The following is a 26,500-nucleotide window of genomic DNA, read 5'->3' on the forward strand; positions in this document are numbered from 1 at the left end:
TGAACACTCACAAACAAAAATGTTATTGAAGCAACTGTGGTAATTTTCTTAGTAGTCCTGATAATATGTTCTACTCTTTGAAGATACTCCAAGCACATTCTAAGAATTTTGCTATTCTGATTCTTAGACCCTATGGAAAAAGGATTCTGTGACATCTCTTCGCCTGTAAGACCTTATAAAAGAGTGAACTAAGTCCCGAGTTCAAGACCAAGAGTTTGTTATTTTCCATAGTGAATATTGTAGACCAATTTCTTAAACCATGCTGAAGACATGATGTTAAAGCCTTAGTTTGAGGAGTGCTCTGACAGTTCTATAGCTGCTTGAGTAGGATGTAATTACTTTGGGATTTTGAGTCATTTATAGGACCACCTAATCTGAGTGATTTTTTTTTAATGTATCTAATTTATATAGTTCAATAGATGCACTCTCAATCCATGGTTTTCATAAAAGTAACCAATATTTAGATAATTTTGTGTTTGTTAGTATTGTTAATGATGGCATGATCTTCATAACATATTTGCCGTTTAGCAGACCAGCTAATACTATTAGGCTGTATTTGTGTATTTTGTGGGAATTTTGCTGGCAATGCCTACTAAGTGTGTTCAGCATTTTTAATAGGTTACATTGGGAGACTCATTATGTAATACTTGGCAGCTGAAAAACGCATTCTTCTGCAGTAACTGTAGAATTGTATTAGATGTAAGGAAAAAAGATGAATGAAGCTCTAATTTTTCATTTAGAGAATCTAGATGATTTTCCCATAGCTATGAATTCTGAATATGAACTTCAGAAATAAAGCTATACCCAGCTGTTATAGAACTTTTCATGCCTTTTACATATAGTAGTATCTTGGTAAGACCTTTCATTAGCTGAATAAAAGTCCTATTGTACTGTACAGTACTAAATATAGTAATAGAAATGTTTGCCAAATAACTTATTTTATGAAATGCATGAAAGTAAAGTTATTGTTAAATTTTATAAGATAGAATTTCAATGCAACTCTTTGGTGTAGTTGATATGCTATTGCTTCCATGTGAATTACATGAATCACAGCAATTTTGACCTTTTTTTTTTATAGCCTTACCTGAACCCATCCTTCCATCCCTCCAAAAAAATTACCCAGTAAGTGTTTCTTATGGATTTACTATATCATATATGTGTGTGACCCTGCTTATCTAAATATATGAATTCTTAACTATCTCTAATTGGATTAAGTTGAATTAACAGTTCTAGTAGATCAGGTCATTGATATTCCAGACCTAGGTGTGAAAAAGATTATTTGCTACTTTTGATAATTTCTTTAATGAAAATTGTTATGTATGGGAAGATCTGACACACAGTTAGAAGAAAGTGCTAATGAAAACCACTGACCGAGTTCTCTTTATGCTGGCCTAGAAGTATTCCTGTGTCAGCTGTAACTTTCTGGTTCCTGTATCTTAATGTGTTTAGTGCCTTTTCATTCAGCTCTGTTGCTTCAGAATTCCATACCTTCCTACAGCTCTTGAGTTGCCTGACATTTCCATGTGCAGAAAGTGAGTGATACATGGTTTACTAAGGAAACTTGAGACATCACAACATTTGACTTCAATCCAAAAAGAAAGCACTTTTTTGGAACTTTGCTATTGTAGTCAGGTCATACTTTGTTCATTTGTGGAGAGGTCGATGAATCAGTATGCTTTGGTCCCTCCAGAATTAGGAGTGTTATAGTGAGATTTAATCTAAGAAAAATTATTTAGAAGAAAAAACTGCCCTCCTAAATATATACCTGTGCACAGAAGTGCTGTTGCTGAATAATTCTATGCTGTAATTTATTTACAAATAAATGCTCAAACGGGAAATATTTAGTGGTGCTGAACATCAGGGAGAAAATACTGTGGTGTTGGCCATTTTGGGTAATTGAGATAATTGAGATGCAAAAGAAAGCATTGGGCAATAATTCACTGCAGTTCTATTTATGCATTGTAAATCTGCATAAGGGGTACCTGTGCTATATTTTTATGGTCTTTATCTTTTCCTGTCATTTTTTATGGTATTCTATACCGTCTAGTTTCTTCATTGGGAGTGCTGAAGAGCTTTTGAAACTATCTTTCTCTTCTTGTATCCTTAGCTTTATCTGATAGGTTTTTGAATTGCTAGATTTGCTAATTACATTTCCTTAAAGTTTTTGTGCTGTAGTGTTCTAAGTTTTGTGTAGCATGTTATTTAGAGAAAAGTGTTTAGAACTGGCAACTTTTGACTCTTCTGTATTTATAATGCAGATATTTATATTTGTTGTGTTCGAACTTTGTGGAGACCTTCAGAATACTGTACAAGTATTTATGCTTTCAGTCATTAAAGCAAATGTAGATGGTATCTTAAGCTAAAAAATCTAATTAATCTAAATGCAAAGTTTTATCTTTTGTTGTGTGAAAATGGTAAATTACTTGCAGGTGAGCACTGCTGTAAGAACTGCATTTTTGCCCTTTTGATACAGATTATCCTTGGTTTTGTTGTTCTTATATTTGGAGAATGGATGAAATATGCTAGAATTGCTAACAAGATTAGAAGAATATTTTATGCATGCTTACTGCAAACCAAATTGCAAGTATGTTTTTGTTCTACTGTCTCCATTAGGAGTATAATTAAATGTTTAAAAATTATGAAACTTGAAATTTCTGAATACTGATATTTCAGAGGAATTTAAAGTGAAAAATGCAGTAAAACAATTTTAGTCTCGTGGTTTGCAGTAATAATTAAAGAGCACAGGCAAATTTCAGTGTCAAAAGAAACCATATTTTTTTCTTATGATTGTAGCTGGTCAGAGTTGTGTCTGTATACAAAAACTATACAAACATACTGCATCTTCCCTATGTACATCTATCCACAATTTTTCAAAATCAAATCAATTGTTTGGTACTGTATAGGAGAGACATGCTTACATTGGGGAGGAAACAAAAGACAGATTCTGTGCCTCAGTGAATCCCTGCTACAAATGTGAAGGGTGAGAAATCGTGGAAAGCCACCAGATTTGCCCACTTTTGCATTCTATTGTCGTGGGGGAGTTTCCAGCTGGCACCAAGCTGATGTGTTTTGCAGCCACTAGTTTAAAGGGAGTATCAGACCACATCAAAGGCAGGGTTGTATTCTGGGGCTTCCCATGCCCCCTAGCCAGGTAAGGTAGATGACAATAGCCCACCAAGTGCATTCATCAGTTTTGAAGTCTGTATAGTATGTGCTTCCATGTCAGTACTTCACGGATAATCTCTAGAGAACCTGTGGTGGATTAAATCATTGTGGCTGGTGAATGTGGCTGTCACTGGCACTCACAAGGAAACTTGTGCCTGACTCACCACTGTTTCAAGACGTCTGGTGTTTTAATTGAAGTCAAGATGAAATTGGGTTTCCATGAGTACTCTGAATGGTGAACTTCAAGGACTCTAGCATGAGCACATTTTTGTTTCTGCTGCTTCAGCTTCATGTCATGTCTTGCAAAGGGTGGGGCAGAAGGTAGGATGGTCTTTAACGTGAGAGTCAGCCCTTGGAAAGACGCAGTTAGCTTCACACTGAGTTGCACTTTTAAAAGATTTAAATATGAGTTAGGTACTTGCTTATAGGACTGGGGAAAAGAATATTTTAAGTGTGTTAAGACATTATGCTGATGTAACTATTAAATTTTTTTGAACAAAGGATCTTCTACATTCAGAGTTAAACTCACTATACATCAAAATACTCAAATATAAATCTTACTTTGATATACACTTTTGTTCCTCTCCGGTGTGTAAGGTGGAATGAGTTTACTTAAAAGCATTATGTAGCTTGAACATGAAGCATGTTGCTGAATACTGGTATTTCTTGAGAAATCAGCCAATCAAAGTAAAAATTAGAGATCCAGCAAAAAAAGCAAAAAACTTTCAGGTCTCTCTTCTGTGATATCTTAAAATAATGGAGAGCTCATTTGTATTTGTTGCTCAGTCAGATCCTGAATCTAATTTCTGTCTCTTAAGACAGCTTGAGGCAAAGACACAGTAAGCGAAATAGGGACTAGTTTTTAACAGAAGCTGAATCTTTTGCCTTCTAGAGCAAGTTAAGGAAAGAAAATGTACTTCCAAGGGTGCTTTGTAATTACATTTTTTTAGCAACCTCACTTATGTGCAGAATCTGTAAGCCGTACCTTATTTTATTTGTGTAGTTATTCCCTGAGTCCCTCTAGTGGGAAGGAAAACACTGTTATCCTTGTTTTACAGCAGGTGGATGGAGATGAGTTGAAGCTAGGGGATCATCATGGGTTGTCTGTGGCAAAGCAGAAAAAAAATATCTAGGTATCCCTTAGCTGGTCTGACCTCTTGTTCACTGGACATAGAGTGATTCCTTTGTTAAGAAATGACTTTAAATTACATTGTTGGTAATTGAATTATTGAATAATGGTATATCTTGACAGAAGCCATCACTAAATATTGCCAATGTTAAGTAGCAATTAATTTGGTTTTACGTGTAGAACTTTCTAATATGGTAATAGCAACTTAAATAACAAATTTTATGTATTTCAGAAAGGTGAAACACTTGGTTTTGCCTTCTCTGTGGGGTAATCAGCAGCCCACAATGCACAAAAAATAAACCTACCAACAGTATCACAAACATGTGATTAATACATTTCTTTTTTTTCCCTTAATAAGTCTTATTTTCTTCCAGAAAAGTCCAATCAGTTATGCCTTCTATTTTGCAACACTCAGTTGTCTTTTTAAGAGCATTTTTTTATAGTGACATATCCACTAAATCAAGTGGAAATGAGAATTACTTACATGTGTCTCTTGTCGACCTAAACTAGGTCGTTGGGGGTTTTAATAGTTAGCTGATATAGCCTGTAGCCTGTATTTTTACTAATGCGTGTGTCTAGAATAATATGCGTGTATTTGCTTGAAAGCAAAAGCCTTTATGATTTGAGAAAATCTTTGATTTGTCTGATATCTTATTGTCTACCAGTAAAAAAATAGCTTATTTTTATGAAAAAAATAATAAAATAAAGCCTAACTTTTTAGCTGTCGAGGCTATCAACCTCACTGTGATGGCAGAAGTCTCTTGCAATTGAGAGGTTCTCAGGCAATTCAATATTCAAAGTTTAAAAAAATTAATCTTGTCTTCCTTTTCTACTGCCTCCAAACATTTACTAGTCATAGTAGACATCTGTTGCAATTTCATTGCACTTCTGTTTTGTGTTTTCCTAGGTCAGTGGCCCATTTTCTTCTTCCTTTCCCCTCCTCCTTTGTATGTTTCTTCTTCAGCTGGTATACTGCTAATTCTAAATTCAATTTTTCTGACTCTTCCTGAGTTTTCTGTGGGGATGGGCAAGGAATGACTTTCACTGTAGTATCTTTCTGATTAACTTTCGGGTTAAAACTGTATTTACTATGTGGCATTGGAACAACTACTCTTTCTAGATCTTTGTATACTGCATATCTGTTTTTTATGTCTGTGTTGCCATTGTTTTGGTGTCTTCTGATGAACTAGAAACTGTTAAATTCTGAGCTTTGTGAACTAAAATAATGTTTTACATATAACATTTTTATCATATGAGATCAACCATTGAAATTTTTATATCTCTAGAAAAGTGGCTTTTTTTCCCCAAAAGGTGTTGCACAAGGTTCCAGGAAGTTTTGCTGGAGCTGACAGAAAGAAGATGGGAGTCTCAAGACTTTCCAGTCCTACTGGTTTTGTCACTTAACAGTACTTTTCTCAGAGGAAGTAGTGCCAGCTGTGGACATGGAAATAATACTACACTGTGTAGTGCTTCTGTGCTATTCTAGTACTATAAAGTTTGAATCACACCTGATACTACTCTTAAAAATAAAAAATGAATGGGTGGGGAGGGGAAAGAAGATATAGTAATGAGTGAACAGGTTCCTAAACTTAAATAAATGTGTGTCTTTATCTGATTGTAATATTTGCTTCTGTGTACCTTGAGTTCATTTTCAGTAAAACACACAACACTGCTGTAAAATGGTGTTAAAACCAGGTATCAGCAAGTTAAAAAAATTGTTCCTGTAGCAAGAGGAGATATGTTTACTTCTATGTACCCCAGTCTATCACAAGAACCTAAAGGATGCAATGAACACTGAAACAGAAGGGCAGTTCTAAAACCATGTGTATTTAGTCTTCTATGTATTCCTTTTTAAGCTGCCAATGGTGCCTTCTTTTTATAGCAAACCTGATTTTTTCTTACCCCATCATACTCACCCTCTTCCCCTACAGAAAAGCATGCTTCAGCTGAAATGCAGCATTCTGTGTATTCACGTGTTTTGTATAACTTCATTGGTGGGTGGGGTTTTTTTGTTGGTTTTTGGGTTTTGGGGGGTTTTTTGGAGTTTTTTTGTGTTTGCTTTTTTTATTTCTTGGCTAGAGGAAGTCATACCTGCAGTCTTTGTTTTGTGGGTGGATGCAGGTTCATTTGTATGCAGTTTTTAACTTGGTGCTTGGGAGCAATGGTAGGCCTTCCTCTGGATTATTTCTGTACTTCAGTTAAGCTATGGGAAATTGACAGTAGGTGCATTAACTTCACCTATGTATTTCTCAGCTGAACTGTAGTCAGCTCAGTGCAGGCTCAGCTTTTACTTTGTGGTTTTAAATGCAAGTCCAGTTCAAAGATTCTCCCATGTTAAAATTCCTTATCTTGTATGCTCCTGTGCAAGATAATTCTACCTGAGTTCAGGGGGAGTAACTAGTATTCAGTGGGGCAGAAGAGGAATAGTCCTTGGCTTGTCCTTGATCTTATAATAAGCAAATAATAGGCAGCTTTCTTATTGTGGAAAGTACATGTATCTGAGTTAAGGCTATCTCTGTGTATATGTATGTATATATATATATATATATATATATACACACTCTGATTTTATTTTGACAGGAGTGTTTTGATCCTACTATGCAGTTGCATTTTGTTCATCAGGCGCCACGTACCATTCCTCCTTACGTCTCAAAAAATGGATCAAGCCTTGGAGATTTGCTAATAGGCTTCTTCAAATATTATGCCACAGAATTTGAGTAAGTAATAAGATGATTTTAGTGGTTTAGATGTGAAACTTTGATTCCTTCTATTCAATACAGCAACACTTTATAACACTTGAAAGAAAGAAAAGCAGCAATGCAAGAGGGGTAACTGAGAGAGAGGAAGGCTATGAATGGAAAGGCTAAATGACAGTAGGAATGCCAGTAAATTGTCTGATATCTTCTACTTAGCTACACATTCTTTCTTGGAAAATAGTTCCCAAAAGTTTTAAAATTGCTGGGGTTTGTTATACTGTTACACTATTCTGTAACTGCCTATTCACGTGTGAGATCTGTTCTTAGTTGTCATTTACAGCATCAACTGTCATATTAATTATTTGGACCTTGAGGGCTGTGCTTGTCTTTTGTCACACTTGAGTCAATGGAGGTGACTGGCCAGGTGGCTCCTTACTTTGATCAGAATATAGATCTGTACAGGCTTCACCTAGTGAAGAATTCTCTCATGTATAGTTGTTTCGCTCACATTATTGGTTTGCTAGAATCTGAGTTCAGTTTTGGCATCTGGACTTCCTTATATAAAAGGAGAGGCTTAAGTAGTGAGGACATCTGAAAAAGCCTTAAATTACAACTGTTTTGCCAAATTGTTACCCGTGTACTTCTGAATTTCTTAGAAAAAATGCTTGTTCCTATAAAATATCAAATGGTTGTATCTCAATCAGCTTAAAGATCTTCTAAATAACATCTGAGGCAATTGTTTCATGCATGTTGCTGTTCTGCTTATGTGCATCATAGGAGAACAAAACAGACAATTGGATACGCATAATTTTGGAAGTGTTCATAATTTACTTTAATATAAGAAGTGAAAGACTATAAAATCATTAAAGCATTTCTGGGGTGTGCATCACATGTAAAATATGTAAGCTAAATCCCTATGGCCTGTAGTAATGCATGAACCAACTGCATTTTGTGCATGCTTAAGTCTGACTGAAAGATTTTCATGTAAGAAATTTTCTTTCAATGATCTCTGCAGATAAGAGAATGGTCTTTTGTCTGAGATGTTTCTCCTGACTACTTGTTTTTTCAGCTGACAAGGTGATGTTTACTAAAGAGGCAAATGAGAAGACAGTGCTGGGGGATAACCTTAGATTCTTAGTTTGTGTGGGATACTACATGAATCTTTTACTACTTGACTGTACAAGCTGTTAATCTTCTTATATATGAAAGTAAATATCTTATCCATTAAGGAATTTTCTGGTTTGCCTGTGCAAAGTACCAGAGATGATCTGGTCTAATTACAGGAAAAATACCTACTTTGACTTTTTTGAGTTTGGGTGCTTGTTAACATAGTCAAGACCAGATTTGTGCCTGAGTTGGTGGCTGGTCCAGAATGACTTAATTTTTGTCTGCTATTGGAAGGGATATGCTAAGACATATGCAGACCAAAAATTCTGCAATATCAGTGTTTGAGCTGATTGCAATCCCTAAATACTATTTTTCTGATGATTATAAATCAGGAAAAAATAGATCTATTCATAGACACACAGAGGAGCTTCTGGATAAAAGAAAACTTGAAAAAGTAGATAGTGAAGATAGGATAGTTGCTGATGTCAGCAGAAGAAAATGTTTCAAAAAGCAGCTGAATAAAATGAACACCCGATGTGCTCTTCTGGTGTTTAGTATTTGTTAAGTATTTAATCATTTCACTTGTGATATTCTGTTAAAAAAAAAGAAGAAAATACCAGTAAAAACAGCCATTAGAATTCCTGTGTTGAAAATGCTACTACATAGCTGAGAAGTGATTTGAGGAAATTATGCACTTAGTGCCGCAGCCTTTATTAGTTTTAACTCTTTCTGCTATGGAAATAAAATTTAGTGAAGTGTGCAGTTTATCTGTGTATCCCTTTCAACTATAAATCCTCTTAGAAAGGAATAGGATTGATAGTAAAATTCGATGTTAGTTTCATTGACTGGAGAGGACAAATTAGTGCACCACAGGGAGAAACATGAACATGGTGTTTAAAAAGTTTTGTGTGTGTGATAGCCAGCCAGTGAAAGTAAAAGTCTCATGCTAGCCACAGGACCTTTCATCTTTCCTTTGAAGTTGCTGATGGAAACAACAGTACAAATGAGAATGAGGGTAAGAATGAAATACATAGAATCACAGAGTAATAGAATATACTTGATTGGAAGGGACTCATCGGGAAAATTGAAATCCAGCTCCTGGCCCTGCATGGGATCATCCCTAAGATGCATTGTCCAAACACTTCTTGAACTCCGTCAGGCTGGTGCTGTGACCACTTCCCTGGGGAGCCTGTTCCAGTGCCCAACCTCTGGGTAAAAAATACTTTCCTAATATCCAAATTAAACTTCCCTTGACTCAGTTTCATGCTGTTACCTTAAGTCCTGTCATGAGAGTGAAGAGATCAAGGTCTGCTCCTCCTCTTCCCCTCATGAGGAAGTTGCAGACTGCAATGAGGTCTTCTCTGTCTCCTTTTCTCCAGGCAGAACAGACCAAGTGACCACAGCCACTCCTCATACAGCTTCTCCTCAAAGCCCTTCATGGTCCTTGTGGTTGTGCTTTGAACACTCCCCAATAGCTTCATGTCTTTCCTATACTGTGACACCCAGAACTGTTCATAGCACTCGAGGTGAGGCCATCCCAGTGCAGAGCAGAGCAGGACGATCCCTCCCTTGCCCGGCTGCTGATGCTGTCCCTGATGCCCTCAGGGCATAGGTGGCCCTCCTGGCTGCCAGGGCACTGCTGGCTCATGTTCAGCTTGCAAATACAGCAAACACAGGGCTCTCATAGTTCTGTTTTTCATGGAAGAAACTAGTTAGAGTGTGAGTGTTCCTTTTCTTTGATGTAATAAGTAGTTTTTTCACTGTTTTCCCTGTGAAACATTTACTAGTGTCTTTATGCACCAAAATTCTGAGATTGTATTTCAGACAGTGTGACTGTTAAATGAGGCTATATTTTTATGATCTGTACAGAGCCACTGAACTTTCCCTGTTGGATTGTCATGTGTTTGATGAAAAGATTGCTTCAGAGATTGTGACTTCAGTTTTTGTAAGCTCCTATCTGTGGAGTAGGATGCACTACCAGATTTGATACACAGGAACCATTTTACTGAATGGGCAGCATGCAATCAAGAATGATCAGATCATGTGTAAAGATCATAATTTTGAACAGAATAAACCATTGAAGCCACCTGTCTAGAATGTTTAACTACTGATCTATTTTACATGTAATCATCAGGAAGTTAAGAGAAGATGGACATATATTCTTTTAAATTTCTCCCTCTAGCAAAGGCCATTATGTATTTCAATTAAAATCAGTGATTTTTTTTTATTTGATGTAGGACAAGATGGGCTTAAAGAGTATAGCAAAGGAAGAAATAGGAGCTTTGCATCCTGTGCAGTCATGCATAAGTCCTTGTGCTATATTTATTTTCCCTTATGCTTTAAACTGTTTTGTTTATTTAGACTATAAGATGTTTCAGAAAATTGTTTATCCAGAGTCTTACTCTAGGGTTTTCAGTGTGTCCATAAGAAGTAATTTTTGTACCTCTTTATCCCTGTCCCCAAAGAAATGTGGTTTCTAAATTGCAGCATGTATTAGAATAGCACACCCTATATGGCAAAGCCTGTTTTACCTTTATGGTTGTATATTTATCTTACCATTAGAGTTCAAGTCTGTGTAATGCTTCTTATGATACAGCTGGCTAGGGTAGTCACTTCATTTTAACTTTACCTATTTAAAATTGTCCACTGATTAAGTAGTGAATGTAATCAAGAAAAAAGTGTACATGTTCCCCGAAGCAAGTATTTGGAAACGTGTTTACCAGCCCCACTGAAGGAGGTGTCTGATTCCAATTTTGCAGCCGTGAGTGAAGGCAGCAGGTTTTCACTTGGCTGTCTCCTTACAAAGTGAGACCTGAAGCAAGGTGTTGCTCACCTGAATTTATTCTTTGTGATTACTTCCCTTAAATTTACCATGACAGGTTAAGTAGCAGTTGTTTAAGATCATTCACTGATTTGTTTATGGTGCACATGGTAAAAGCTTGCTTACATTTTAATGACAAAATATAAAATTTCAGCAAGAAGTTGCTTGCAGCTCTTTTCACAATAGAATGAGTTAGGTAATAAAGGAATAATTTTTAATACTATATTGAATTAAATATATTTGTAACTTGTATCCATCTTACTGTGTGTACACAAGTGGCTTTGATTTGTAAGAATGCTCTGGAAAAGAAAAGATTTTTATCCTGTTTGTACTGTAGTCATACAAACACCTGAAATTTTCTAGTCTTCTCCTTTCAAATACTTACCTTTGCCATGAAGATGACATACTTAATGCATTCAGTGAATACAGAAATAATTGGTAGTTGAAGTAGCTGTTTAAATGGCAGTGTTAACTCACACATAGAAAATGTGTGCCAGGAGAGTATCTGCTTTATGTTGGCAACAATGAAGTTATTATATGCAAGCCAAAGTGGCTAAAATTGACACACAAATAATTTGCTATTCATAATTAATTTCTAATTCAGTATGATCTTGGTACCAAGACAGTTCTGTATGACTGTCAGATAAAAGAGTTGTTTTCAAATTTAAATTTCAATTTGAAATAAAGAGCTTTTAAGTTTCAAATTTAAATAAAAGGCTTTTTAAACAGCAAGAAGTGCCAATTTTTTGTTGCTTTTTGCTGAACTAGTGTATTATAAATGCATTTATATTTTTGCTGAGGGATCAAGTATAGCCTAGGAAGAAAATAATTCAAGAGAAGAATTTCTGTTTCAAGTGAAACAGTACTGCCTTGTTAAACCAAATATATATCAAATACTTCTTTGCATGACTTTCTCTGTCACTCTTTCTCTCTCTCTTTCTCTCTTTCTCTCTTGCTCCCTCTTGCTCTCTCTTGCTCCTCTTTCTCTCTTCCTCCACTGACCTGGATCTCTTATTTTTAAGTAAGGTTTTAAAAAAAGCAAACTGTAATCTTCTGCTTGCAACATGTGTTCTTGAGGTGCAGTTTAAGCTTGTTTGATGCTCTAAGCACAGGGGGCTTGTCTTTTTGTGTGTGTGTGTGTATGTGTGTATGTGTTTGAGGTTTTTGAGCAGTTCATCTGAATTAAGCCTATATTGATGATTGATTATGAAAAGACATGATAGGAAATTATTTGATGCTTGACATTCCTATTTATCACAAAAATTAAGGGAATGTGGGAATTAAGGAGAGGAAGTATTATGGGTTAGAATGGAGGCTTTAGTGTACATTGAATTCTAGAAAAGATGATCATCATTTACTAATTTTCTAAAGGATATATTAAGAGAAAGCTGAATATACACACTGAGGTATCCTAGATCTCTTCACGTGCTGTGTCCTGCATTTTTTAAAAATAGGCCCTATTCATAGTGTTAAATATTTCTGTTCTGTGGAATTACAGCTATTGAAACAACTGATCTCCATAGGAGGCTTTAATTATGAGTTGTATTCAAGATAACTTGTAAAATTACAGTCAGGATTTTTAGCTCTCTTGTCATTGTTGACTTAATGGAGTTACAACAGCAGATCTGTGGTCTAGGGAGGACAGAATTCTTTCAGATTTAACTGATGAATGAACGGATGACAGTATTTTAATTTACAGTTGATATCTACAGATTTACTGCTGGTGGTTAATATACCCAGCCTAGCTCCTCTGCCAGGTAAGACCAGTACAGCTGGAAGCATATTGCCCAGCTATTTCTACCCATCTAGTCAGGATATATGGTGATGTATTGGTGATCCAACTGTTTCACTGATGTGGTGGCTCCTGGGTTTGCAAAATCATCAAGATTAGAAGAGACCTTTTAGACCAACTTCCAATGCGGGACCACTGTAATCACCCCTACAATATATTCCCAGGTGCCACATCCAGACATCTCTTGGGCATTTCCAGAGATGGTGATTCCATCACTTCCCTAGGCAACTTATTCCAATGCCAGTTTACTCTTTCAGTGAAAAATTGTTTTCTAATACCTAATCTGAACCTCTACCAGTACAATTTAAGGCCATTTCTTCTTTTCCTTGACACATGGCAGAAGAGATTGACCCTCACGTGGCTACAACATTCTTGTAGTTGTAGAGAGAGTTAAGTTCCTCCTTGAGCTTCCATTTCTCAAGAATAAAAAGCACCATTTCCATCTGTTCCTTACAGGACATGTTTTCTAGACTCTTTCCCAGCTCTTCTTTCAACGAACATCAGGACCTCAGTGTCTTTCTTGTAATAAAGGGTGAAAAACTGGACACAGCACTGGAGGTGTGGCCTCACCAGTGCCCAGAACAGGGGGACAATCCCTGCCCTGCTCCTGCTGGCCACACCATTGCTGATCCAGGCCAGGATGCCATTGGCCTTCTTGGCCCCCTGGGCACAGCCTGGCTCATGTTCAGCTGCTGTCACCAGCACCCCCAGCTCCTTTCCAGCCACTCTGCCCCAGCCTGTGGAGCTGCCTGGGGTTGTTGTGACCCAAGGGCAGGACCCAGCACTGGGCCTTGTTGAACCTCTCACCATTGGCCTCAGCCATGATGCAGCCTGCCCAGATCCCTCTGCAGAGCCTCCCTGCCCTCCAGCAGATCTGCACTCCCACCCAGCTTGGTGTCACCTGTGAACTGATTGAGGGTGCCCTCCATGAGATCACTGGTGAAGATGTTAAACAGGACTGGCCCCAGTACTGAGCCCTGGGGAGCAGCACTGGTGGCTGAACACCAGCTGGATGTAACTCCACTCACCACCACTCTGAATAACACCAGGCAGTTATTCATTCAGTGAAAAGTGTACCTGCCCAAGCCATCAGCTGCCAGTTTCTCAAGGATAATGCTGTGGGAAATGGTGTCAAAGGCTTTGCTAAAGTCCATGCAGACTACATCCACAGCCCTCCCGTATCCATGTTGCCACAGAAGGAGATCAGGTTGGTCAGTCAGGATCTGCCTTTCATAAACTCCTTCTGGCTGGGCTTAGTCCCATGACTGTCTTGGATATGGGACATGATGGCATGCAGGATGAGCTGCCCTCTTTAGCTGAAAGCAGCTGAAAGGTGGCTGGGTAAATGGGAACATAAAACTGGAAGTGGGGGTTTTTTTGGCTTCCATTATGTTTTGGATATTGTTGTGCCAAGTGTTATAAAGATGATGGCACATCAAAAGGCCCTATAATCTACCTGCTGTTCCTGTTTAAATGTGGTAATTTCCATGTTTTGTTGTAAAGCTGCCTGCAGAAAGTGGTAGAGAGTTGTTGTACTTGCAGATCTAAAATTCATCATATATTGAAACTTTCTAGTAATAGGTTCCTTGCACAAGGAAGGCCTATGAGCAAATTATTTCTACATATCTTTATACTATTGAGTGTTGTTTATGGAATGCAGTATGTGACTTGTCTATACTTATTCCATATATTCCTTTTCTTCCTACAGAAAATTCTGAAAAATTTGACTCTGTATTTTATTTTGAACTTTGAAATAAATGTAGGTCACAATGTAAATTGTCACAAAGTTTGATGTTGTTAGTAGAAAAATTCCACTGTGAACATATGTTACTCATGGATAGCTGTGATGCTCTGTTTTGGAGATGCTTTTTGTACTTGAAGTTCTGTTAGTAGAAAAATTTTCTTGTTTCCTACTCATCATGTTAAACTAAATTACTCATTATAAAATACTGTGATATCCAGGCTTATAACATTGCAATCGGACAATTTTTTAATATAAACTGATAATTTGAAGATAACTAAGAGTTAAAATTTTTTACAAATTGTTTTCTTTTTCTTTAGTTGGAGCCATCAAATGATATCAGTTCGTGAGGCCAAGGCTATTGCAAGACCGGATGGTATTGAATGGAGAAACAAATTTATTTGTGTAGAAGGTAATACGTGAAGCTGCATTATAGTTTTTAAGTGTTAAGGCATTAAATACAAAAATCTATCAATTAAAATTTACCTTGGTTGTGTTTTGAGAAATATATTGCATGTGTGCATTATGTAGAGAAGGAAGTATAACCAATGTAAGTAGTTGTAAACAGGCCCGTCAAAAACATTTGAGAAGGAAGCTTTAAGCTCTAAAGTGTTTAAAAATAGTACTCCTGACCTTTTCTTTAAGAGCACTCATTGCCCTGTTACTTTTGGAACAGGGCTTAGGATTTTGATAAGGAATAGCCTTTATGCCAGTAGTGTGTTTTTTTCTGGTCCACAAAAATAGTTGTCAGTTTTGCCAAGTTAGGACTTCTGAAAAAACACAGCAGGCACATACTCAGATTATTCTTGAAGAATATGATTTGTTCTTGCAATGTTCTGGCATTGCACTGACCAGGTTATGTGTACGTTGATCTCCTTGTGGGTACTATTTTTGGCTGGCTAGTGGACATAGGCTTTGTGCAGAGACTACATGATGCCTTCCAGAACTGGAGGGTAAACCCAGGCTACCTGTTGGAGTTGCAGGTCTCAGCTGTCTCAGTGCAGAACTGAGTAGGAGCACTATACAGACAACCAGATTCATGTGCTAGTGACACCTTTCAGCTGCCGTGGGGAATGTACATAGAGAAGATGAGCAGGTAAGCATACATAGGAGATGAAGCTTGCAGTAAGGAAAGAGAAGATGATAAGCCAAGAGAAGGATTGAGATGTTAGGAGAATGAGGACAGACTGAAGGGACTGAGAGTTGCTGGGTAACTGGAGACAGTTGTCACAAAGGGAGAGGTGGCCTGAGTCCTGGCTTCAAATTAATAAAGGCTGTTAGGATATCAAGGGTTGACGTCATAGGATGAAATAGGAATATAACTTGAAGGGGAGACAAATGGTATGAGGAAAGTTGTTAGACTGAGAAGATTTTGCTGGGCAAGGAGGAGAATAAGTCTGTTCATCTGTGGGTGAACAGACATTCTTCAAGATTGATAAGGTTTAGGGTTGAGGTATGTATGTACTTTCCTGCATTTGTGCTGCTCTGTGCAGAGAATCGCCTTCAGTCAACTTCACCTGCATGTGAACTTGGTTATTCTGTGGTCCAGAGCTCATGGACTTGGCCATAGTCATATGAATGTCAGTGTAAAGCCACATGATGGGATTCTTATTCTTTATTTGACCCTTTGGGTAAAAGTCAACAGTTATAGGAGAAGAAGAACACACTGAAATATAGTTGCATTCGACTCTGTGGTCTTAGAGTTGAGAAAGGTGAGAATTAGAGTATCTGCACAGCTGAAATGATTCAGAATAGCATAGTGAGGCACTGCCAAGGCTCTTGTCTGAATGTGGGAGGTGGGAATGCTGGGCTGCTATGTTTGCTGCTGTCACGTGATGCTGATCCACTGTGTTGCAGGGCACTGTGTGTTTGAAGCTCTCAAGTATTTTATGACATTACAAAGTGGTTGAATAATTAGGTTCTCTTTCTACCAGGCTGAAAAATAGAATATACATCAACATAGACTGATTACATAGAACTTTTCCTTAATGCGTTTGCTTTTGAACTATTAAAAAAGTCAAAATTATCTATAGGTGGCATATCTGATTCCTTCCTTGGTTCAAGACTTAGTGGGTTTAGCCTCACAAACCATCTTTTTTACTTCTGATTTGGGAGGGAAAAATAAAATCTACTTTTGCTCAAAGTAGACTTCATGTTTATAACAGCTGTTAAACTGAACTGGGTTAACAAAGTATGTACATTAATTTCTGTGTACTTGAGAAGAAGATTGCAAAAGTTAGGTAAACATGCCAATATATTCTGTTTTCCAAGTCTTTGTCAAATTTTCCTGTTCACAGAATAAAATTTCAGTAATTGGTACTATTGGATTTATTTTTAAATATCTAAAATGTATTTGTTGATAAATTACACAAGTCAGTGCAAGTTTCCACAATTTGCTTATAGTACTGTATTTAGATTAGCTCAAGAAAAACTGTATTATGTTTTAAATGTTATGGGCCTTAAGACTGATTCTCACATGTATTTCTGCTGTTAGAGAAACAAATATAGTAGAGATACTCTTTCCAGACACTTAAAAATATGATAGGCTTTTACCATTATGGGGATACAGAGATACAGAGAACCCTGCTTTTAGATAGTATTTTGAACAATCCTTGTCAGACGCTCTAAATGGCAATTAACTATTCTAGTTTCAGTTTAAATCTTGTCTATGTCAAGTAATATCAACTTCTGTCCTGCTGGAAAATAGGAAATCTAGAAATGTGGCAATTTTATGAGATAATTACATTGATAATAATTTAGGGAAATCAAAACAGAAGCCGCCTAAGCTGTACCTGATTCATATTTGTAGTTTCAAGTCTTTCAGATCCACATGCTGAAAATAATTCAAAAAATAATTCCTCTGGCTTGGTTAGCAGCAGTTCAGGAGCTCTGTGATATCATGTATTCTTGTTTGGAAAAATGATTCCCTTTAGTCTTTCCCTCAAGCATCAGTGTTAAAGCTGTATTACTTTTTTCTTTTAATATTCTCATCTCTGTGTGTGAAGAAAATAACTTCAAGCAAACTCTTTACTGTCTTGATGGTTAGAAAATGTAGTGGTGTAAAGAGTAGCTGATTGTAAAATTATTCTTGCTGTGCTTCAGAGAACCAGTTTGTCTTTTGACAATCAGTAAATATGCAGGAATATTAAAGGGAAGATGTAAGTTAGCTTTTGTGACTGGAATGCCTTTTTTCCACTGATAGTTTGAGAAGATTGTACAGTTCAGCCCTTCTGGCTTTAAAATATAAATATGGCTTGACTCAACATAAAGGTCCTAGCATTAAAAAAGCAGTTACCATCACATTTATGATACACAAATGAAATGGTGTATTTGTTCGCATAGTATATGTGAACTGGAGTTATTAATTATACTAGATCACTCTCGAATAATGGGACTGATATTAGAGGACTGTGTATGTTTTGTTTAGTTTTCAGTTTTTGTTCTAAACAAAAAGTATGATGCATTCTGAAATAAAAGAAGTCTGCCTGTAACTGTCCACTGAAAACCAGGTAGTTTGAAGAGAATCCTTCTAGAAGATTCCTAAATACAACATTTATTGCATGAAAGAATTTCTTAGTGAATTTAAATAGCTAGCAGGAATAAAAAAGCCATGGAGCACATACCAAATTTGAAATTCCAGTCCCCATAAAGGTATAAGCCCTTCTGGTATCTGTGTAATGCTTTATTTTGCTATACATCACTGTCTGAATGAAAGTAATTCATAACCAACTCGACAAAAAAAAATCCACATGATCTGACAAATACTTCTGTGTTTCTGTGGTCCTTGAGGACTTCCATACATTCTACCAGTGTGAAATACACAATATTACTTAAATAGTTCTCTATTAAGGAAAAAACAAAGACTATAAAATCTGTTTTGTAGCACACTGTAATGCATAGTGCCTGCATCATAATTTTTTAGTATCAATTGCTTTAATGTTGGCAACCTTATCAGTAGCAAGAACTGCTTTTTCAATCTTGCAATTGAAAAAGTTCCAAACTATTAATTAATTTAACGTCACATTTATTTGTCATCAGTTAGAATGTAGAATCCCCAAATGGTTAACTTATGAACAAATATTGCAGAATAGCTATGGTGTGATAATGGTATGAGCAGTTGGTATGTCTTATATTAAAATTATACTAAATATTTTACTATATTCTCAGTATTTCACTGAGAAACTGTAGAATGAGATGAATCTAAAGTGAATAGTTCCAAGAGTCTGATGTGTAATAAGTTTCAAAATATTTTAATATGCAAAATCATAGTCTGATATGTTATCACAGACTATTGAGCTGTAGCAGATAATTACTACTGCATAAATTCAGCACAATCATCGTATGCTTCAACAGATAATAAGCTGAGTTTATGAGGAATTACATATCATTAAAGCATTCATTGAATCATAGAATGGTTTAGGTTGGAAAAGAATTTTAAGTATCATCTCTTTCCAACTCCCCTGCCATGGACAGGGACATCTTTCACTAAACCGCTTTTCTCAGAGCCTTATCCAACCAGGCCTTGAGCACTTCTGGTGATGGGGCATCCATAGCTTCTCTAAGCAATGTCTTCCAGTGCCTCATCACATTCACAGTAAAGAATTTCTTCCTATTATCTAGTCTTAAGCTTGCCCTTTTTGGTTTAAACCTATTCTATCTGGTCCTATCACGACATGCTGTTGAGAAAAGTCCCTCTCCAGCTCTCTTGTAGGCCCCAGTTACATACTGGAAGGTGCTATGAGATCCATCCCAGAGTCTTCTCCCTAGGTGGAACAACCCCAGCTCTCTCAGTCTGTCCTTTCAGAAGAGGTTCTCCATCCCTCTGATCTCTCTGTGGCCTCCTCTGGACTCCCTCCAGCAGGTCCCTGTCCTTGCTGTGCTGTGCCCCCAGAGCTGACGCAGCCCTGCAGGTGGGGTCTCAGCAGAGCAGAGCAGAGGGGCAGAATCCCCTCCCTGCCCTGCTGCCCACCCTGCTCTGGATGCAGCCCAGGACACGTGTGGCTCTCTGGGCTGGCAGTGCCCGTGGCTGGGGCATGTCCAGCCTCTCAGCCACCACAGCCCCAAGCCCTTCTGGGCAGGGTGGCTCTGACTGACTTCTTCCAGTCTGTAATCACGTCTGGGATTGTCCCGACTCAGATGCAGCACTTCGCACTTGCAGTTGTTGAATTTTCATGAGATTCGCATGGGCCCACTGCACAAATTTGTCCATATGCCTCTGGATGGCATCCTGTCCTATAGTGTCATCTGCACTGCTCGGCTTTGTCTCTCTGACAGTGTTCTCTATTCAGAGCATTCAGAGAATTCAGTGTTTTGGTTTTGGGGTTTTTTTTTTTGTTTTTTTGGGTTTTGGGGTTTTTTTGTGGTTGGGTTTTTTTTTTTGTTGTTGTCAATTCCCTCCTCCTTTTTATTGGTTTGTTTGTTTTGTCTTGAGTTTTCTTGTTCTTGTGATGGGGCAGTTATTTTGTGTTATTGGTTCGTTTAGTTTAGTTTTGGTTTGGGTTTTTTTGGATAAATGTTACGTAGAAAGAAAGCATGAGAACTAAAGAGGAATTGAGTAAAGCACTTTTGGGAAGCAGTTGTATGCTTGACCCTGCTTTGTTAGCAGAGATAACCAACTCTAGATTTCTTTAAGTTTTCACATTTGATTTTGATCTTGCAGAGCCCTTTGATGGGACAAATACTGCTAGAGCTGTACATGAGAAACAGAAGTTTGATATGATCACAGATGAACTTGTACAGGTAAAAAGTAATCTCATGTAATTTTTCTGGTCACTTTGTTTTTCAAGATAGATTTACTATCTTGAAAATGCTAGTCATTAAACCTGCCTGTTTCTGATGTTTTATAGTTTGTACTGTAAGTAGTAAAAATGCATGTTTTTAAAAATATGTGGATAATTTAAGAATATTCTTTAATGTCTACCATTAAACTTCAGATTTACACTGAAATGGGTACTCAAACTAGTAAAAACCCTCTATCTTAGATTGTCTTGTGTGTGTAAAATTCTAACAATGGTTAAGACCTTTAAAGTTACCACTTTGTTTTCATTTATTATTTATTCCTACATTATTTGAGTGGCAATAGATAATATTTTATTCTTCTTACAATCCCCTTTTTTAATAAATATCACCACCAAAATAATGGGGGTTTTCTGATTTTTGATAACTTACTTAGGTGGGTACTTTTCTTTAGGGAGATCACACTCATAATTTTAGAACATGAGTAGTTCAAACATGAACTTTTACTGTCCTAGTCAGGGGACGAAAGGACACTTTGAAACAAGGAAAAATTTAGACTTTGGTTAAGCATTTTTCTGAAAATTTTTGCTATCAACTCTTTTATGCTTCTCTCCCATCATAGGCATTGCATAGGTATTGCAGCTCAAATTCTAGGTTTCTGAGATCTCTGACTATTTTTTATGTAGGTATGTCTAGGGATTAGTGGCTTCCAACTTTAACCAGTTAAGACTCCCCTGTTAAGCTGTCCTTGGAGGTTCGTGTTTACTCCAGTTATGCATGTCTTCAGGTACCTTGAAGGCTTCTCCAGCAAAACATAATTCAGTGCCAGATACTTGTAACAGAGCAAACGCTAAAAGAGACACCTTAGTCATTTTCCTTGTAATTCTATTCAGAAATGTTAATAAGTTTTTCTTTTATTAAACCATGTTAGCATACAAAATACTGAATCATTCACATACTGGTACATAAAATAGTTGATTTTGTGAATCTGCTGAAGTCACATTCACTACGTGGTTTAGGCTCTCACGGTACTCTGAAACTAGAGTGAACTTCTCTTTCCAGAGTTTTCAGTTAACAAAATTTGTTTCAAACCTCTGTGGTTTTCTGAAAAATGTAAAAGTAGATGTTTGATCCTAGCTGTCTGGAAGCAATATGCTAGAGTGAAATAGCCCTGAAAAATGTCCTTTTTACCAGATACCATAAGAATGACAATTGCTCTAAAAGTGCAAGTACTTTTTAATATCCTGCACTGTTTTTAAAAAAGCTTAAGCAATCTGTTTTGTCCTTGAGAGGATTATTCTTCTTGTGGTTTTCATTACACATTGGAGTATAAATGACTTCTGTATAAACATAGGAGGGTCATTGCAGTTGTTTGCAAGCTCATGGCATAGCAGATGTCCTGAAACTCACACTGGAACACAGAAAAAAGTTGAAATAACCTATTTTAGAGACACATCTTAGTTCTGGAAATGGCAGTGCATAACATTTAACATGTGTGAATTTTAGACAATTATTTTGCAGTTAGAGTACCAGTGTAATGCTTAAATATTGTTAACATTTCCAGTCTGTTCTTGAAAAACTTTACCTTCCTCATTAGTTTATTGCGTTTTGTGTACTTTTTGGATTTTGCTTCCCTTTAAAAATCCCAAAACCAAAGGACAAAAAATACCTCAACCCACAAATTTTCTTTTCAAGAAGGGGAAAAAATCAACCTTATATTTGTGGCACTGTGATGCTTACTGTTTATAATGGTATTTAAGTTTTAATGCAAAGATTATATAGTCTTTTCTAAAAAACTTTGTGTTTTTTTTCCTCAGGCTTGGCAGTTATTACGAGAGAAGAAAGACCTGAACTGTATATTGCCCTTAAAAGCAGTCAAACAGAAAAGATAACTGGCTTCTTTCATTTTCCCTTTTTTTTGGATCCTGCTGAACTAAAGAACATTGTCAAAATCAAGAGGCACTCACCCCATGGTTTTTATGACCTGTTTTTCTCTGTAAACTTTTGTTAAGGAAATGTTTATAAGGATGTGGCATATTTTATTATCAGTATTTGTTAATGCAGCTCTTCAAGATATGATTTCTGAAAATGCTTGCATTGTTGACTTCTAGAAGAAACTCACAGCAAACAAGAAGAATACATCTATTTTAAGGAAAGTATGGGGATATACTGACTTGTTTCTTGTGTGATCTGTGTAGCCGTTATTTCAGACAGATTTAATCATGAAAGATAGACATTCAAAGTTAAACCATGTGCAAATTGACTACATTCTTAAGGCACTGTGCACTACCAACTTCTTGATGAACAGAGTCTGTGCTTTACACCTGCTGAATTGCAGTAAGCACTTCTGCTCAACTTAGCACTTTCCAGTTTTATTTCACTTTTACTTGGAATAACAAGCAAGTGTTTATGAAAATGAAGCTAGGTTATAGTTGGTAGTACTCTGAATATCAAGAACTGTTATCTAAACCAAAATTTTCAAGCAACAGTTGTCCTATGAAGAAGTTGAAGTAAAAAAGCTCAATTCAGTGCACATAAATGCTTCACATTCACACAGTAGGTGGAAAATTTTTTGTGCTTCCGTTTACGTAGTTGAAGTAATAGTGGTGCCTCTTTTGGAGAAAAAGACCAAATCAAAATCAAAACACCTCACATCAGTGCTAAAATAAGCTGGGCTTCTTATTTGATTTTGTGTAAATGTTTGTGAATTGATCAGCCACTGTAAATTGAATCTAAGTAAGTAATATTGAAAAGTATAGCTCTTCCAAAAAAATTGCAAACCTTCTCTTAGACCTCCTATAGCACAATTTGTGTCTCTCATATATTTGTTATTGAAGACCAATTAATTTTTAAGGTTGTATTTACCACTGAAGTTGAATTCGTACTTCCATTTTTTAAAGTTTAATATTTTATATGGTGTCCAGTGAAATAAAGTTTATATATGGAAGATACGGGTTATTTTTCCAATTTATGTTATTTTGTACTGCATATTTAAAGTATTTCCTATAATTAAGTAGAATAGGAAATGCCCCATGAGCTAAGGCCCATGTTGCAATTCATCAAGATCTGTCATGGCTATTCTGCAGTACATCTGTGAAAAGTTTGGTTTATTTCTTTCTCTAACAAAATTGTGAAAACTCTTCTAACCATAGAATAACAAGCATTGTCTTCTTGTGCAAACTATTAAGTTCTAGTTTATTTAGAAGTTCTAAGTACTGTAAACTATATATCTGATGTGAGATTACTTCCTACACACTTTGTCATGGTCTACTCTATGTAGAATTTTGACTTTTTTCTGCAATTGACTTTTTCTTCTTAATTTTAACTGTCTTTCAGTTTTAAAATTACTCCAGCAGTCCACTGAAATGTTCTTCCTCCTTGCATATGTTCACCCTCACTGCCCTTTTTCTCTAGGATGGTAGACTTGAGTATCAGTGAAACATTCACTTTGATTCACTTTATGTAAAACTGAAGCACAAGATTTTAGGACAGGATGATGTCTGGATTCAGAGATGCTCTACAAGCTCTATGTAGATTCTGGGAAAAGAGAATGTTGGCTGTATCTTCTTGAAAAACATGTTGGCTATATCTTTGTCTGGAAAATTTAAAACTTTCCCAACCTAAGATAAATAAGAAGGGACATAAATGTTTAAAGTTGGTTTAAATGCATTTTAAGTGAGCTGAATGTGAGAAACAAAATTTTATAAAAGGCATAAAACTAGCTTATGAGTTTGTATTGCATCACCTAATATGTCAACATTTCTTACACCTTAAATTAATGCTTCATGTTTAATTTAATTCCTAGCTGTTTTTAAAAGGTTAGTTCAAAACATTGTGGTATCCCGAGCTACTCTATAAAAATGCCCTACCAATTAAGTGGTATTTTTAATACAAAGTAAGGTCTGTAACCACAACAGTCTGTGTCTTTCAAAAGAATCCTTTTGTATTTTTTTCTGAAGTTTATGTCCTTCTGATAAACCATGTCTATAACCAGAAAATCTAGATGGTAGTTTTCCCCAGTTTTTTTTGAACAGTACTGTTGATAGCATATTTGTTAAATAGTGGGCTGCAACTTTTGTCAGAAAACCTCAGATGTAATACCACAAAGTAAATGGCTTGGGGAGAGTGGGTAGGAGCTGGACTTTAACTTTGGATTCAGTTCTGTATAGTCTGAGGTTTTTTGAGGTTTTATAGCCTGTATTTTCATCTCTGGGCAAGTATTCAGAGTAAAAAATTCACTAATGGCTACCATAAATTTTAGTGTTAGGTTAAAATTTTCAACTTTCCTCAGTTTTAAAGATTTTAAAATTTAAATTTAAAATTTAAAAAAATTAAAATTTAAAAATTGTAAAAATAAAAACTTTTACCTTCTTATCCCTTGGCATACATCCTGGCAGGAATAGTTTTTTCTAAGAGCTCTTTGGTATAAGGTATTTTTTGCAGCTGACCAAGGTGTCCGTGTGTGTGCAAGATGCTGTCTTCTTTGAAATTTGTTAATGCCTTGAAATAAAACTGGTTTTGTTCAGCGCTTTTATTTATTTAATTTTTAAAATTATTATTCTTGACTACTCATTTTGACATTGGGTTTTCTTGTCTGTTCTCACCTCGTGTGTCAGAAACCACTAGTGTCTTCTAAATTAATAGGCTCAAAGGTGCACAGTAGGAACAAACGTTGGCAAGAGCTTCATATTTGGTGACAGTGATGCAGAACTGGCATAGGCTGTGCACTGTGAAATTTAAAGTTTCTCTTCTAGCTCTTGCTCTCACTTGTCCTGAAATGTGAATGTGTAGGTGAACTCTGAGTACCTTTAGGTGAGTTGACAGTATAAGGTGTTACTTTTTAAAAATCTCTCAAATAAACCAATATAAATCAATTTTAAGACTCACACTGCAGGATGACATGGTGATTTGGGAGAAACAGGCAGTGATGATACAAGGATGTAAGATGTTTTGTATAAAGCCTGAAGTTTGCATTTGTGAGCACATTATATTTGTGAATCCCAAACATTTATTTTGAACTTGTGTTACTGGACTTGAGTCACAGTATATTTGATGTTAAATTTAAGTCCATCACAGAATGTCACTCTTGATTTATTGTACTGTACTGCTACGGGTTGTCCTGTGGTTTGTGGTTTGTGGGTTTTTTTGCCTTGTTCTCTGTAATCCTTGTGTTTTCAGATATAAATATTTCCATTGATTTTACTGAGTGTGATGCTTGTCTGAACAGCATGAAAGAATGTGCGATTTTGGTCCATTTACAGGTCAAATTCACTTGTGAGAAGTACAGATGGAAATAAGTTGAAGGGTTTCTGGTAAAAGAGTACTTGCCTTTCTCTTGCTGTGCTGAAGACTGAATCAAAACTTGTGCAATGTATGTATGTTTCATCTATAAGCATTTCTAGAAGACCTGTAAAGCTCTTGCCTTCCACATGAAATTTAAGGAAGAGTACTTCTTATTCTTTACATTTTGCTGTGTACACTGTCTATGCTTATGATGAAATGTAGAGTTTAATTTAGTTTAATATCTGTTTCAAAATACACTTTTCAAAAAATTACACTGTCACCTTGTAAATTGTGTATGTCACTGTGTAGGTCAAGAGAGCAGAAAGACCTGTACATACTGTTTAGGAATGTTAGGAGAATTTTAATTTTGTGTGCAGAGATAGCTTGTAGTCAGAAGTACATGGCTGGGTGTTTATATACTTACAGCACTCTTAAGGAAGAGTTTGCTGATTGATTTATTACCAGATATTTATTTGAAGAACAATGAAAAAAAAAAAGCTGGGGACATTGGAGTTATACTGTGCAAACAGTTGTTTATACTTGAGATATCTTGGAAGTTCTTTACTTAGAATCAGGGGTTTAGTGCTTTTCCTCCTCTTCTAAAATTTTTTTTTTTTTTAAATAAAGTCATTATGTTGACTAATACAGATGGGAAATATTTCTGTTTTGTGTGTGAAAAGCACTGCATTTTTTGTAAAATGCAGAATAATAAATCATAAATGTGGCTTAAACTAAATTCTGCATGGTAGTATAGTATATCTTTGCTTTATAATTGGTTCAAGTCTGCTCAAATAGGAAGTTTTAAATGTCCTGTGATTTAACACATTGATAAATCAAGGGTTTAAATACATTCCTTTTGCATGGTTAAATACCACAGTGCATCTGATAGCTCTTACATTATGGTATTAATAATTAAATGTGTTTTTCAGAGGCTTATTCACTAGTTACTGTATTTGACCTTTCCAGTTCGAGCTTGAGGCACTCTGGCTGTGCTGAAGGGCAGAACTTGTGAAATGTACCTTCTCTTGGG

General features: G+C 36.3%; 1 protein-coding gene across 2 annotated transcripts in view; it reads left to right on the forward strand.

The window, feature by feature from the left end:
* The window catches only part of TENT2 (terminal nucleotidyltransferase 2), a 44,494-nt gene extending 18,288 nt beyond the window's left edge, over window positions 1-26,206 (forward strand). For both annotated transcript variants that reach the window (XM_059492212.1, XM_059492213.1), the window contains exons 11-15: window positions 1,079-1,122; window positions 6,875-7,011; window positions 14,772-14,863; window positions 20,111-20,190; window positions 22,005-26,206. In XM_059492212.1, coding sequence (XP_059348195.1) covers window positions 1,079-1,122; window positions 6,875-7,011; window positions 14,772-14,863; window positions 20,111-20,190; window positions 22,005-22,079 — 428 coding nt within the window. In that variant the 3' untranslated portion in view covers window positions 22,080-26,206. The remainder of the gene's footprint in view (window positions 1-1,078; window positions 1,123-6,874; window positions 7,012-14,771; window positions 14,864-20,110; window positions 20,191-22,004) is intronic.
* Window positions 26,207-26,500: the final 294 nt, after the last annotated feature.

The sequence above is a fragment of the Ammospiza nelsoni genome, chromosome Z, assembly GCF_027579445.1.
Source record: "Ammospiza nelsoni isolate bAmmNel1 chromosome Z, bAmmNel1.pri, whole genome shotgun sequence".
Lineage (NCBI taxonomy): Eukaryota > Metazoa > Chordata > Aves > Passeriformes > Passerellidae > Ammospiza > Ammospiza nelsoni.